Source organism: Heliconius melpomene, chromosome 12 (genome assembly GCF_056956725.1).
Source record: "Heliconius melpomene rosina isolate 202511_hmr_F chromosome 12, ASM5695672v1, whole genome shotgun sequence".
NCBI classification, from domain to species: domain Eukaryota; kingdom Metazoa; phylum Arthropoda; class Insecta; order Lepidoptera; family Nymphalidae; genus Heliconius; species Heliconius melpomene.
Window position 1 is genome coordinate 6,349,010 of NC_140400.1, and position 14,588 is coordinate 6,363,597.

At 33.6% G+C, this 14,588-nt stretch overlaps 2 protein-coding genes across 2 annotated transcripts; one reads left to right on the plus strand and one right to left on the minus strand.

Annotated features, from left to right (window-relative positions):
• The first annotated feature begins 356 nt into the window (after nucleotides 1-356).
• Nucleotides 357-8,740, plus strand: LOC146533630 (uridine 5'-monophosphate synthase-like). The gene is made up of 3 exons (XM_085194408.1): nucleotides 357-580; nucleotides 5,868-6,008; nucleotides 6,534-8,740. The coding sequence occupies exons 2-3, from the start codon at nucleotides 5,868-5,870 to the stop codon at nucleotides 7,020-7,022; spliced, it is 630 nt and encodes a 209-aa protein (XP_085050534.1). The 5' UTR covers nucleotides 357-580; the 3' UTR covers nucleotides 7,023-8,740.
• On the minus strand, nucleotides 8,210-14,358 carry LOC146533631 (tubulin beta-1 chain). Its single transcript, XM_085194406.1, has 2 exons — nucleotides 14,198-14,358; nucleotides 8,210-9,980 (listed from the first exon to the last, which is right to left on the minus strand). Exons 1-2 carry the CDS (start codon nucleotides 14,252-14,254, stop codon nucleotides 8,694-8,696), a joined length of 1,344 nt encoding a protein of 447 aa, XP_085050532.1. The 5' UTR covers nucleotides 14,255-14,358; the 3' UTR covers nucleotides 8,210-8,693.
• Nucleotides 14,359-14,588: the final 230 nt, after the last annotated feature.

Sequence of the window (14,588 nt, forward strand, 5' to 3'; positions counted from 1 at the left end):
GTGCTCTCATCGGCGGATCCGCACTTGTGAAAAAACTTTCTTATCATAAAAGTCATATATACATATATAATTTGATATTTTTTTCTTTCATACAATTTATTTCTTTGCAAACACTGATAATTTTATAACTATTATTTTGGAAGCAAAAATTGCTACAACATTATTAAAAATTCGTTATGTTTCACAATACTTACCAAAGAATGCTCCTACAAAATATATTATTCATTTAATATAAAATAACTATAGAAACAATATATAATGAAAAAAATATGAGATGAGAAGTATCCTAGATAATAAATAATCGTGGCGACCACAGATATAGGTAGATCATTAAAGTGTATAACGAAGTTGTTTATAATTCACTTATAGTTCTCGTCGCGTCCAGACCGCTCAAGGCCCAGAATATTAAAATTGTGCAATTTAAAAAAAATAAGAAAATAATAATCGGCATTAAAAAGTACCTTTCGAAAACAGTGGCTAAGTGATACAAATGTAGTGTTTTAGTAAAAAATCTCGATTGATAACTTTTTTGGGACTTTCATTTTGGATCTGTGGATTTTTGAAATTGTACATTTTAAAGGTAAGATTTTATAATGGTATTTTTTTTACTACAAAATAATATGTTCAATTAAAATTATTTTTTTAACTTAAAATTAATTTGCTTGCTAACGTAATATTTAAAATAACATTACACAACCTTTTTTAAACGTTACTATTTAAAATGTTTTTTACATTATTTTGTATTTATTGTATAATATTAATATATTAGATAGTATACAATTACAAAAAGTTACAAATGCTAAAAAAAATTATCGTGTATTGGCCTGTGTATTTAAAAAAAAACAACTTTCACTTGTATACTAGTAAACAAGTGGAAATTTTTGGGTATCTTACAGTTAAAATTGAAATGGTTATGCAATTTAAAAATTAAATTAAATTTATATAATGCATAATTTAGCTTTAAAGAAAAATAATAAAAAATAATGGCAAAATCGAACGAGTGCTGTTTTCCGGGATAAATGTGAATCACTGTCGCTGAGCTATAAGCCTATAACTAAATCACGCTACTGCGTCGTGATGATGGAAAAGTGATGTTGCGTCATCAATAATTTGCATAAAAGAACTAAAATATGATCAATATGTTAATATTACTTATAAGATTACTTTTTCGAATGTTCAAAGTACTAAGAAAAAACTTTAATAATGCTGTTTCTCGTGAAAACGTAGGGGTAGACTTAGAGAACTTTGTATCAAAACCCTAAACTCCAACTTTTGTCAAAATTTGAGACATCGTGAGGTAAGGCGGAACTCAACGCCGCCGCACGTTTCTTCTCACCAGAGCGCCTAAAAAAATTTTGTGTGAGAATCATCGTCAAACAATTTAAGATTCAAATCTACGAGTATGTTAATTTGCATAGGTATATAAATAGACAAAAAATATTATATAGGTATAATACAGTCGTGGGACTTCATTTTATCTCTAAATCACCTAAATCCAGTTGACCTATAGCAAAAGATTAAAGAATTAGGAGAACAACTTTTATCAATATTATTATAAAATTGAAATAGAATACGTATACGCCAGCAACATCGAGCTAGCCGAAGTATTTTATAATTTATACAAATTATACAATACTAGCTAGCTTTTAGCTGCGGGATTTTTCTTGAGATTAGGTCGTTCAGCCAAACAAACTCTTCATAATATTAGTATATATTTTAGTGTGATATTTACTCGCCTCTCCATCCTCCACGATATGTAAGTTCTACAAATATAAAAAAATTGAAGAAATTAATTAAACGCACTAATTGCAGGAACTACTGGAACTGAAAATACTCTTCTATAGCTTCTTACTTACATCATGTTAATCGTTCGATAGAGAAAAGTTGTGGCGCAGGTGCGAAATGAAATATTTTAATATTTTCATTTCTTCGTTATAGTGCCGCGCAATCCACCCGAATTCGGCGGAAAGTGGGTACAGAGTGTTTTAACCCTCTCCTTACTCTAATCAGCATGGAGCTAAAAAAGTTAATCGTTTCGATGTAATCCACTCTACACAGCGTAATGGTAAAAAAAACTTTAAAAAAATAACACGACAGACTTACAGTAATTTTGTCTTAGTGGGCTTATTTGCTTAGAACCACTATAAAGTTAAAAAACGTGTCAGTGCCATAAACATTATAAGAGATGAGTTAATTTAAATAGTAATGAGGAAACATAATAGAATTGAAAACTCATCAGCCTTGTCGGTTATTGAAGTACTGGATCAGTTGTTACTTGTAATAAATACAAGGTGTGGTCAAGGATTTCAAGTTAATTGGGTTAAAAAAATGAGTTAAGGTCGAAAATTATTTGTAGGTATACTTATTATGTAAATAGAAGAAGGAAATATTATAATTATAGTTACTTAATTATTAACACCATTAAATATTTATTGAAGAGAATGATCACATGTAGTTAGACTTAGTAGGACGTTAAAGTGTTTGACTGTAAACGCAATGGTCGTGGGTTTGATTCTCAATTTCTCACTTAAGGAAAAGAATATTTTCATTTCTCTGCTCCGATAGCCAAATTGCGATAGCTTGTGGGACGGTTAGGATCACACCGAAATTAAGTGATATTTTTTTAATAAATACATACTTATCCTTTTGATTTTTCTTTTTTCTAGCTTCATGTTGTATCTATATGCGGCTATATAGTAGGAAATCTAGTGTTAGGACACTCCGTTCCCTAGTCTTCTATAGAAATGAAAATATATCTGCTGCGCCACCACGGACAAACTGACATTCATAAATCTATCATATAATTAATTAATTATACATATTAGTAGCATTGATAGGATTACCCTGGTCGATGTTTTGAAATATTTGTTTCCGTATGAACAATATCGCTCTTTTACAGCTTTTTAATGAATTGATTACAGAAGTTAATGTCAACAATAAAATATTTATATAAAAATAATTGATGCCCTTGTGGTTAGGTACTTAGGCGGTAGTGTTAGGTTCGGGGTCCATTTGGAGTTATATTTCTTTTTGAAATGTAAACTGTATATCGATTTATTTGAAATGTAAACTGTATATTGGTTTCTCACAGTAAGACTGACGTGTCTGCGCAAATTTCATTTTAGTAGCGAACCTTATTTAGATTTAGTGAAATTAAATTTCCAAATATTTTCATCGACAATGAAATCTAAAAAATATAAAAACAAAAAAACTGATAATATTTTATAATAACGAAGATATATTTAAAATAAGTAAGCAAAGTACATCCTTTCCAAAGTGTGGTCTTCAACAGCAAATAGTATGACATATCTAACCACAGTGAGTATTAAATGACCCGCGATCGGGTTTACAAAATGTCGCGTGCGTTTATTTTTATATTAAAATCCAAAGTATTACAAGTTGCAGTAACACGTATAAACGTCAATTATTGTTTAATTGGCGTTAATTTAAAGCTTTATATTTCTTTGTAAGGTGATCGACCTCTTCATTAAGTATGTTTTATTTTTCACTTCCTCGCTCTGGTAACAAGAGTGCGTAGGGACCTTTTGACATTGAGTTTCAAAACTGGGCGATGCGTGGTTGTACGGGTTTAAACTACTGTAGGTAGATGCACTGTAACGGCTAGGAGTAAAGGGCAAGCAGCAATAACAGAGGAATTCTTCAAAATCCTTAATAGAATTAAAAAACGGAGTTTGCTATATTAACTCCACGCAAAATTACAGATTTTAATTAAAAAACAAAATCTTCTTTTCATCAGATACAAATAAGGAGTTGAATTTGTTTTGAAATCCAGAACAACTTGAAATACTATCCTGTTATCACCTGCCCTCTGCACTTTACCGTAATTATGTCCATAAATTCCATTTTTTATTACATTTGGAGAACATGCATCCTTTTAAAATTAAATGAACCGTTATTTAGTTGATAACATATTTATTTATATTTAAATATAATTGTAATATGTGACATGTTACATACATGTTGTATAAAATAGGTATTTTAATTATATTAAAAATTAATACAGTAATGTATAAATTTATACGAGTAAAACTGTAAACGCGACAGGTTGTGGGTTCAATCCCACTTGAGTCTTCTTCTTCCTGGCATTAATCCCGGCTATACCAGGTTCTGCCTTCCTACTCAACCTACTCCACTTTGCACGATCTTTTGCGTCCTCGGTGGTTAGAACTAGAATTCCCACTCGAGTACATGAATTATTTAATATTAATTAGGAAATGAAATTTCCTTGATTTAATACTTCCAGAATTCAGCAGAAAGTGGGAAACATGAAGAAAAAACTTAAAGTATAGGTAATTATTTTGAGCCTTCGGGCGTCTACCAAGAGGCGCGGTCCTATCCTTTCATGTCCAATTTTTAGTAGGTATTAAATTTCAATACCTACCTTATATATATTTATTTGCAGATTTAAATATTTTTCAAATTTCGCATTAAAAAATGTAATTTCATAAAAAAGCCAAACAGAAGAACAGCAGAACAACTTTGTGTACCTAAAAATACTTTTTAGATTTTTTTATAAAATCCTTTGCCACATAATCATAATAATCACATGATATCTAACTTTACTAGATCACTAGTGATGTCACTATAGGGCTAATGTATAAATAATCATCATAGGAATATAACGATGGTTAACGTCGCTACAGCACTATTCAAGCCATCTGATAATAAAATGATGTCGATATAACCAATTACGTTATATTGCAAACTGACCTCTTCTCTGAATGCTTTTCAAATGGTCGCTTTATTCATATTTTAGGGTTATATCGACTAATATAAATATTTGCTAAAATATTTAGTTAAATGAAGCATAAATTGGGAAAACAACTCCATTAAATTTGTGCAAATTGCTTACGAGTTTATTTTTATTTACCTATATTATGGTTTTTGTATTATAATAAGCTGTTAAATACTAAAACCGATATTTTACATATTCTGATATTTTATAAAACTTATTAAAAGAAACCGTCAGAAATGTGTTATATAAAAAGTTTAGGTAAAATAATCATAAAATCGAGGCCGGTCGTTGCGCACTGGAAAAAGCATGCCACTGTAAGCACATAAGGTTATGGGTTTGATTTCCTCTCGAGGAAATGATATATTTAATATATAGTAGTAGCGTTGAGTTCCCCTCAACACGCAATGTCTCTAGAATTCGGCGGAAAGTGGGGAACATAAGTGTGTGGGGGCGGAGTGCCTTAACACTAATAACTATATAGGTTCCCAGGTTTCCTGCGCTTGCCCTACTGTATACTGAATACATCGTAATGCTAGAAAATAAAGATATCACTGTCTGACGAGGTATATGTATATTACGAAATAGAGTTTAGTAACTAATCCGGGTCTTATTATACTATGGTAGCTTAACTAATAGATCTACTATCTAAATTAAGTTAGGTAGGGTTTTATAAAAGGTCTAGTAATCTCAGTACGCTACACTAGTTTTTATTACAACACTGATCCTTAGGAAGAGTGAATAGGCAAACAAAATGAAATAAAATTATTTTCGAAGATGTGTTGTTGAGGCAGTCGTGGTGCATCGGCACAAAAGTGTGACTGTCACGCGACGGTTGTGGGTTCGATCCCCACTCGAGGAAGAGAAAAATTATTTACGTTTATATTTCCATTTGTTCGCTCTGGTGTCAAGGCTTGAGTTCTGCCACTCAACACGCAATGCCTCCAAAATTCGGAAGAAAGTGGGGAACGGAGTATCTTAACACTAGGTTCCCTCTTTCTACTCTGCTGTGCGCGGGATACAGCGTGATGCTAATTAATATTTACAAAATTAGGTTGGGTTCACCGTTTATTTAAAAATTAAGTAATTATATAATATTTTATGTTACTTTCAGATGGTGAGTAATTTGCAGGAGCTAGCAGTGCAGTTGTTCGATGTGGGCGCGGTGCGTCTCGGCGATATCGAGGCGAAGGTGGGACGTCGTACGCCCATATACTTTGACTTGAGGGTCGTCGTGTCACATCCAAAAATTATGGTGAATATTGCCTTATACAAGAAAAAATATATAAATGAAAGACCAACCTATAATATACGATAATAGTAAAAATAACTAAGAATGACTACGACTTGTAATTAATATATTGTAATAATATATCAACAAATAATAAATTATTTCTAAGTAACTACTAAAAAAAAGAAATAAATAGGTAACAAGTCTTGTTATTCACTTCTTTTTTATTTTCATTCATTCCCAACTGCAATTAAATTAATTAAAATATGTCTCCCCTTAACATTCTATACTTTCTGCCAATTTACTGTAGTCTGGATTAATGTGATGTTTAAAATAAAAAATATATATATTTTTATTAAACTAGGACAAGACAATACACACACTTGTTTAAATATTTCTTTACATAGGATTCGAATCCACGTCGTAACGTCATGACGTTAATTTTGTGCACATCTTAAAAATATATATAAATAAGGCGTTAGATTAATAGCTATCTTCTAATAAATAAGCCTTATAAAAGTCTAAAATATCAACTTATGTTTAATTCAGATGGCAATCTCCAAGGAGTTACAAGTGTTAGCATCAGAAATAGAGTACGACATCCTGTGCGGGGTGCCCTACGCTGCGCTCCCTTTCACCGCCGTCATGTCCGTCAACACCAACACCCCCATGATCATGAAGAGAAAAGAAACAAAGCAATATGCAACTAAGAAAATTCTCGAAGGCGTCTACAAACCTGACCAAAAATGCTTAGTTGTTGAAGACGTAGTGACATCTGGCGGCAGCTTACTCGAAACTATTAATACTCTGCGCAACGAGTTATTATCTGTGACGCACGCTGTCATAGTTCTCGACAGGGAACAAGGTGGCGCCAGCGTGCTCAAAGCAAATGGCGTCCAGGTGAAATCGATTTTTACAATGACAGAGTTAGTAAAAATATTAAGAGATGCGGGCAGAATTACGGATGAAACTGTTGAAATTGTATCCGATCACATCAAAGAATGTCAATTCGGTATGAAAGATAATTTCGAACAATAATATACTTAATTAGTTATTGTATTCAGATATTCGTAATTATTATTTGCTTATGTACTTAGGTATTTATATTATTAGATACTAAGGTATTATAATATTATGATGTAAGTTGAGATGATTAATAAAAATACTTGAGTCATTTCATTTTTTTCACCTTGACTAATCACTAAATAGTAATCCTAGAGCAGTATTTTTTTGAATATTAAATTATTTAATAATAGGTACCTAACGTAGTAGACTGTTACACAATATTTATCACAATATCAGTAATGCTATACTTATTTTATATATTATTGAAAAGCCTAACCTAAATTAGGTTCACCTTTCATTCTCTACGTTCTACTTAAGCTTGAAGATTTTTTAATATACTTACCTACTAAATTTATAATCTCATTATGTGTATTCTTATAAATATGCAACTAATTATGATAATCAGAATATAAAATAGCAAAAAGTAATGAAACCGTTAGTCGTTGGTGTTATCCATTCGCCGAGGAAATGCCGACGTGTCCGGTGCATGCAAATACCTAATTAATTTGCATGAACCATACATTTTAACTGTTCACACTTTGTATTAACTGCAGTTTTACTCTTATAAAAAGTAATCCATTCGATTTTTAATAGTTAATACAATTTGTATTACTTATTTTATTTAGATTTTACAGTAAGTCAGAATTTGGTAGATACTAACCCTAACGTCAGATCTCTTTTCTTGACTTACAAATAATTTTTGCAGTACATAAGTACATGCTCAATGTTTAAATATTTCTAGCGAGAATCAAATTAATATCTTTCGTCGTAGTCAGAAATTTCATGATTAGACCAGAATTGAACTGATTTTAATGAATCTTGTAAAAAAATATGATTAATTTAAAAAAGAAATTCTTTATTGTGTGTATAAGATTGTAGAAAGTTTAAAAATAAAGTTCCTATTATATTTTTCAATTTTACATTATATTTGCAAGTATTTAATGCGTTTTTTACGATGCATAGTGTATGCAGATAGAAAGTCGGTTTTAATTATTGTAGTCGAGAAAAAAAAAAGTTAGATAAAAATAATTAAATTAATTTTGTTATTCGAGTTTTGTATTTGTAATTGTACTATGATAACACTCCAGCATACAAGTAGTATTAATTATAACTAGTATACTTATTAAGATTATCTACCGGAAATTGAATAAAACAACATGTAAAATCATTGTAGTTTATTATTCACCAGCTGGAATATAATAATTAAAAACTTTGATCGACTTCGAAAAATTGTACGACATTGTTATTAGCTTTTTAGTTTCCAAAAAGCCAACATAAACTCAATCACACTGGTTACAAAGATTAAAAATAAACTTAGGTATTAAAAAAATCAAGTTCAGCCTTATCAAACAAAAGATCTTCTTTTGTGTCATCAGTGTATTCGCAGCACCGCAGGGGGTGGTGGGTCAATGAAGGGGTCACGTCGTAAGGGATCAACTGTTTATACCAATAAACATACCAGAGAGCGCCCTTCCGTCGATAACACTGGGAATGTAAATACTATGCGCGACATCAGAACGTCCTCTATGTTGGGAACTACCAGAACTGTTAGAAACTTGTAAAAAACTACTGAAGCGAAAACGAGAATATCCCAAATGGGACAGGGAAAGGGGTGGTGAGTGTGACGGGGCGAGGGTGTGCTGTTTAGTTCTCCTCGATCTCCTGCTCCTGCTCCTCGTCGAACTCTGCGTCCTCGTCGGCGGTCGCCTCCTGGTACTGCTGGTACTCTGAGACCAGATCGTTCATGTTGCTCTCGGCTTCTGTGAACTCCATCTCGTCCATGCCCTCGCCAGTGTACCAATGCAAGAAAGCCTTGCGCCTGAACATAGCAGTGAACTGCTCGGAGATGCGTTTGAACAGCTCCTGGATGGCGGTAGAGTTGCCGATGAAAGTGGCGGCCATCTTGAGGCCACGGGGCGGGATGTCGCACACGGCGGTCTTTACGTTGTTGGGGATCCATTCTACGAAGTAGGACGAGTTCTTGTTCTGGATGTTGAGCATCTGTTCGTCGACCTCCTTCATGGACATGCGGCCACGGAAGATGGCGGCAACCGTGAGGTAGCGGCCGTGGCGCGGATCGCACGCCGCCATCATGTTCTTGGCATCGAACATCTGTTGCGTGAGCTCTGGCACGGTAAGCGCTCGGTACTGCTGGCTGCCTCGCGACGTGAGGGGAGCGAAGCCTGGCATGAAGAAGTGAAGACGCGGGAAGGGCACCATGTTGACGGCCAGCTTGCGAAGATCCGCATTTAGCTGACCAGGGAACCTGAGGCAGGTTGTCACTCCGGACATGGTGAGAGATACTAGATGATTCAGATCGCCGTATGTTGGTGTGGACAATTTGAGCGTGCGGAAGCAGATGTCATAGAGAGCCTCGTTGTCGATACAATAGGTTTCGTCTGTGTTTTCTACTAACTGATGGACTGAGAGTGTGGCATTGTAAGGTTCGACTACTGTATCTGACACTTTAGGCGAGGGTACAACTGAGTATGTGTTCATAATTCTGTCAGGGTATTCTTCTCTGATTTTGGAAATAAGAAGTGTACCCATACCGGATCCGGTACCACCACCGAGGGAGTGTGTGAGTTGGAAACCTTGGAGGCAGTCACAAGACTCTGCTTCCTTACGTACGACGTCTAAAACTGAGTCTACGAGCTCGGCGCCCTCAGTGTAATGTCCCTTGGCCCAGTTGTTACCAGCACCAGACTGTCCGAACACGAAGTTGTCGGGGCGGAAGATCTGTCCAAAAGGTCCCGAGCGGACAGAGTCCATAGTGCCGGGCTCCAAGTCGACGAGGATGGCGCGGGGCACGTACTTGCCACCGGAGGCCTCATTGTAGTATACATTGATGCGCTCTAGCTGCAAGTCCGAGTCACCGTGGTAAGCGCCAGTTGGGTCGATGCCGTGCTCGTCAGAGATGATCTCCCAGAACTAAAACAAACAAATACGTCGTTTAAGTTACCACTAATGTGTAATCTATAGATATAAACGTTTATATTTAGAGCGTGAGATAACTAGTTATAAAAGTTGCAATAAAGGGGAGAAAACGCAACTGGTACCACTTAGTGACAGCATGAGTCATCGGTTTGGTTGCCGGGCGACACTTAGCGAAACAAACCTTCCTTACACGGTTGAATTTTAATATTTACGAGGCCGCTCCACTTCTCCCCATTATCGATCTTTGCAGTAAATATAAATATTCTTGATAATTTTATACTGCTAAAAGAGTGCTTAAGTACATAGTGAGTTTGAAAAACTAAATAAAACTGCGACTAACATACAAGTTTTAGATCAATGTGGACTAGTTCATAAATATTCAGTTTCGAAAATCCATAAAAGGAGAGAACGCAAAACAAATTTGTTCTGTCCTTATCCACACAGCTATCATCATGTTGGTTGTGGGCGTCATTGTATGTATATTTTATAAAATATTGAATAATGTTGCCTTAATGCAGAGAAACTCCATGAGATAAAACATTAGTAAATACTAGCTATGGGAAGGAGATCATAGATAAATAGCATTATCGTGGTAAAAGGTAATTGAAAAATAGAAAGCAGACCGTCGCCCATACAATAGTGAATGGACTCAAAAATTTAAATGGAGTTAGTTGTAACTTGTAACAACACGGCAGTAGTTTTTCGAAAGTCATCTTTTATTAAATTGATGAATAGTTATGTATATTAAAGTAGTTATTTGGTAAAAAGTTGTGTCCAATATTGATGGGCTATCAATTAAGTATATTTTTGATTTTAGAAGTATATTAGATTTAGATCTGGATTTGTAAAATTTTTAATTAATTTTTGGGATTTTATTTAATGGTTTATTAGCTCTTGGACGGTATTGAAAGAGATATTTGAAAATTAGTAATTATAAACAATAGTTTGATACAATCATTAACAGTAAAACTTATAATATCATCGAATCTTGAATCGTAAAACAAAAAAGGCAAACGTTAACGAGCATCGCGTATTTGGTATTCAATAGTTTATTCTATCATTCGCCTTTTTATGGCACTCATAGACAATGATTCATGAAACTATTGATTAATCAAATGTTACAAGACAAGCTTTGAAAATTTGTTTTTATTCAATTTTGTATAATTCGTTATTTTAATATACTTTTTAAGTTGTTACGATACATGTATAACATAATATATTTATACTTAGTTTTTTTTTATTTGGTATACAAGTATATTTATCTGTCCCAATTCTTTCTATGCTGCAAAATATAAAATGTATAAGCAACACTTAACAACACAAACTTAATATTTACTAAATCCTTTCATTTTATTCTTTTTTAAAACGAAATTTAAAATTTACGACCACGAAAAGATTAGTAAACGAGTTTCATATAGATTCTGATATCATCAGCTGCTTCGTTCCTGGAATGTTGCCAAACTGGAACACCTATATCATCACGTACAATTCGCTGAATGAGCAAAGTGCTTTAAGTGGAATGTTATATCAATATGGATTAATATTATAGTGACTTATGTCTTTGTTGATTTTAAAATGTCATTTTTTTTATATTCACACTGTAAATTGCACATAGCAGGTTCAGCAGAGGTAATTTAGTGTTAAGACACGTCGTTCCTCATTAAAACACTTCTGTTCTCCACTTCACGCCAAATTCATGAGGCATTGCGTGTTGAGAGGCGGTACTTAACTCCACGCTTCGCCTCGTTACGAGAGTGATGAAATTCAAATATTAAATATTTCGTATCGTATCCCCGAGAGGACATCGAACCCGCAACCGTCGGCCGCTGCGCCTTGATAACAGTTTAAAACAGTTTTTCATATTAAGAAACTAACTGAAAGTATTTTCGGTTTTTTAAATTTGTATAATCATATTTATTTACATTTATCAAAAGACGCTCGAGTTGTTAGATTGCGTATCTTATCACAAGATATTGTTTATTATTTAAAGTTATGACAATATACAATAATAAATGGTGAGGACATATTTTGTTTATTCATATAAATGTTTAGACCGCCGCCCCGTGACGCATAGGTTTTTCGTCCTAGTGTTAAAGAGACGGTTCTGGGCTAGATTTTCTAGCTTTGCTAAGAAGACAAAGTCATAAGACAAGTCTACAAAGTTGGCCTGCGTTAGGCTCTCACTGCCTATACAGATACCGAGTGAACGTAAAAAAATTAAACATTTTTAACTAAGTCAATGGATTCTTAAATTGAAACGTCAGTTTTTTAACACGGGCCTTACAAATGGGTCATCATACCTACCTCTCGTTGCAATACTTAGAATTTTGTGAATCAAACATATTATCAATAGAACTAGATAGTTCTAGGTTATATTTTTGAAAATAGATTTTTATTTTTTTAATTGCCTATTTATTTTAATTTTTGAATATCTATTTTATTTTGTTAAATTGTGATATACCACAATAAAAAAAAATCACCGCGTTACCCCTTTTGCAATTGCAAGAGATAATTTTAGTAAATTAAATTTCAGTATTGCAAAGAAATAATAAATATGATAACTAACAAGTAATTCCACGTCATCTTTAGTATTCGAAAAACGAGTATTGTTTTAACTTTAAAAAGTTCTTTCGACTGAAATACACCATCTGTCAGTTAAAACATCTAAAACACGCTAAGGAGTGATATGTTTCATCATAATTCCCTCTTCTATTTTAGCTACGCGGAAGATGGACGCGGTCGTCGAACCCTGGACATGCGCTCTTCCTTCCTATCTAGCCAATTATGTTTATCGATTTTTTGCTACCATTATCATAAATAGACTTTTCTTTGAGGCGAACGCCCTGTAATGGTCTAATCGATAGACTAATACAATCGTGAGGTATATTAAATGAAGACGAATTAGCTTTTTTGCTTTTAAGCATTTTTAATATCATGCAAGTTAGTTAGGAGGTAGTTGTCATATATAATTTGTTATACTTTCTATTTGTTGTAGTGATAATGTCAGTTCATATCTCAGAATATAATACCTCTTTCGTGTGTTCTCCATATGAACGCCATAATATAAATAACAGAACGGAACACTATAATATTAAATCGGACTTTTTCTAAAGGCGTTTTATTAAATAAAACATAAAATACAATAAAAGCAGTATTATTATTAGCAATAACATAAAAAAAACATGACATTTCTTTTGTCTTCTACAACGAGCCTACGCTATTCATTCTTTTCCCTATGTAAAGTTTTGTTAGCGAAAAAAAAAAAACACCATATGGTGCGTCCGGTAAGCGTTCAGTTAAGTTGAATTTCGAACGTTACAAATAGAGGCGTTTGATTGGTCGGTTTTTATCAGGCGCGGATAACCTTGAGTGGGGTTTGAACTATGCGTGCCCTAATAACGGTTTTTTAATATTTTTTGTCTGCAACGGCTGCAAGATATGATGCCAGGTAAAAATATTATTTAGGAAATTTTAAAATATATTTTATACATGAAAGATATTTTAATGAATAATTATTTAATAATATTTTCAATTCTTCCCTCTGGCACTAACAAAGTAGGGAACGGAGTGTCTTAACATTATATTATAGCCTACCGTGCATATGCGGGATACAGATACAGAGTGAAGCTGAAGATTTTTCTTTTTCAATCTTTTTGTTACATTAGTTTGTTATATGACAGCGTATATAAAAAAATATATTAAAAATAAAACAGAACTTAAGCAGATTTACGTTCGTTAGAAGTGAATATATTGTACAGTACGTAGAAGCGGCCGGCAAATAGCAAAAGAACACGTGGAATCTAGTTGCGTTAGTAAGTTTAGTCATGTAAAAATGACTATGTTCGGAAACAATGACCGATTAATTCAAGGTCTTTTTTTTTTATAATAACAACAAAAAAATACTTTTTAAATGTAAACTTTTTAATTGAAATGTATGTATGTAATAAGGAAAAGACAAAAGATTTTAGGGCATGCGCAATATACTGGCTTAACTTGACCACACCCACCAAGTATTTGAAAAATCGAAATAAAATCATAAAAAGAACTAATAAATACCACTAAATAACACAAATTAACAACCTAAGAGAACATTACGCGGCCAAGCAACTTTTTCTTCATGACGACGAGGCGTCACAAAATGCCGGCCGCATTCCCCAACTATCGTTTCAATAAAAACTAACAATGTATAATAACTATTTAAAAGTATTTACCTTAGCGCCGATCTGGTTACCGCATTGGCCGGCCTGAATGTGTACGATTTCCCTCATTTTGTTATATGTGGTTTGTTAACTTAATAATTTACTTAACACTACTGCTCCGCACGCACCACAGTCCGTGGTTGAATGAAGAATGGTCGCTTTTCGTTCCGTTCGGTGGAAGAGGTTAGCAGGAAGGCGGACGGTTAATGTTGTGCGTGTAGACAGTTGTCGATAGATTTTTGCCGCATTGCGACATTTTTGTGTGTATGTATTTATGTATGTTTCGTTTATGATATTGGTGATTGGAGAAGTATTGTTGTAATGAATCAGCAGCTTCATATTTTATCACATCGAGCAAAATAGACACTGAGCATCTAGTTTTAAAATACTCTGTTCTCCATTT

Excerpts from the sequence above, each read along its gene's own strand:
- LOC146533630 (XM_085194408.1), top strand. The coding sequence starts at position 5,868 with ATGGTGAGTAATTTGCAGGAGCTAGCAGTGCAGTTGTTCGATGTGGGC. Across the intron at positions 6,009-6,533 it reads TGTCACATCCAAAAATTATG|ATGGCAATCTCCAAGGAGTT; the intron begins GTGAATATTGCC and ends TGTTTAATTCAG.
- LOC146533631 (XM_085194406.1), bottom strand. The coding sequence starts at position 14,254 with ATGAGGGAAATCGTACACATTCAGGCCGGCCAATGCGGTAACCAGATC. Across the intron at positions 9,981-14,197 it reads GTAACCAGATCGGCGCTAAG|TTCTGGGAGATCATCTCTGA; the intron begins GTAAATACTTTT and ends TGTTTGTTTTAG.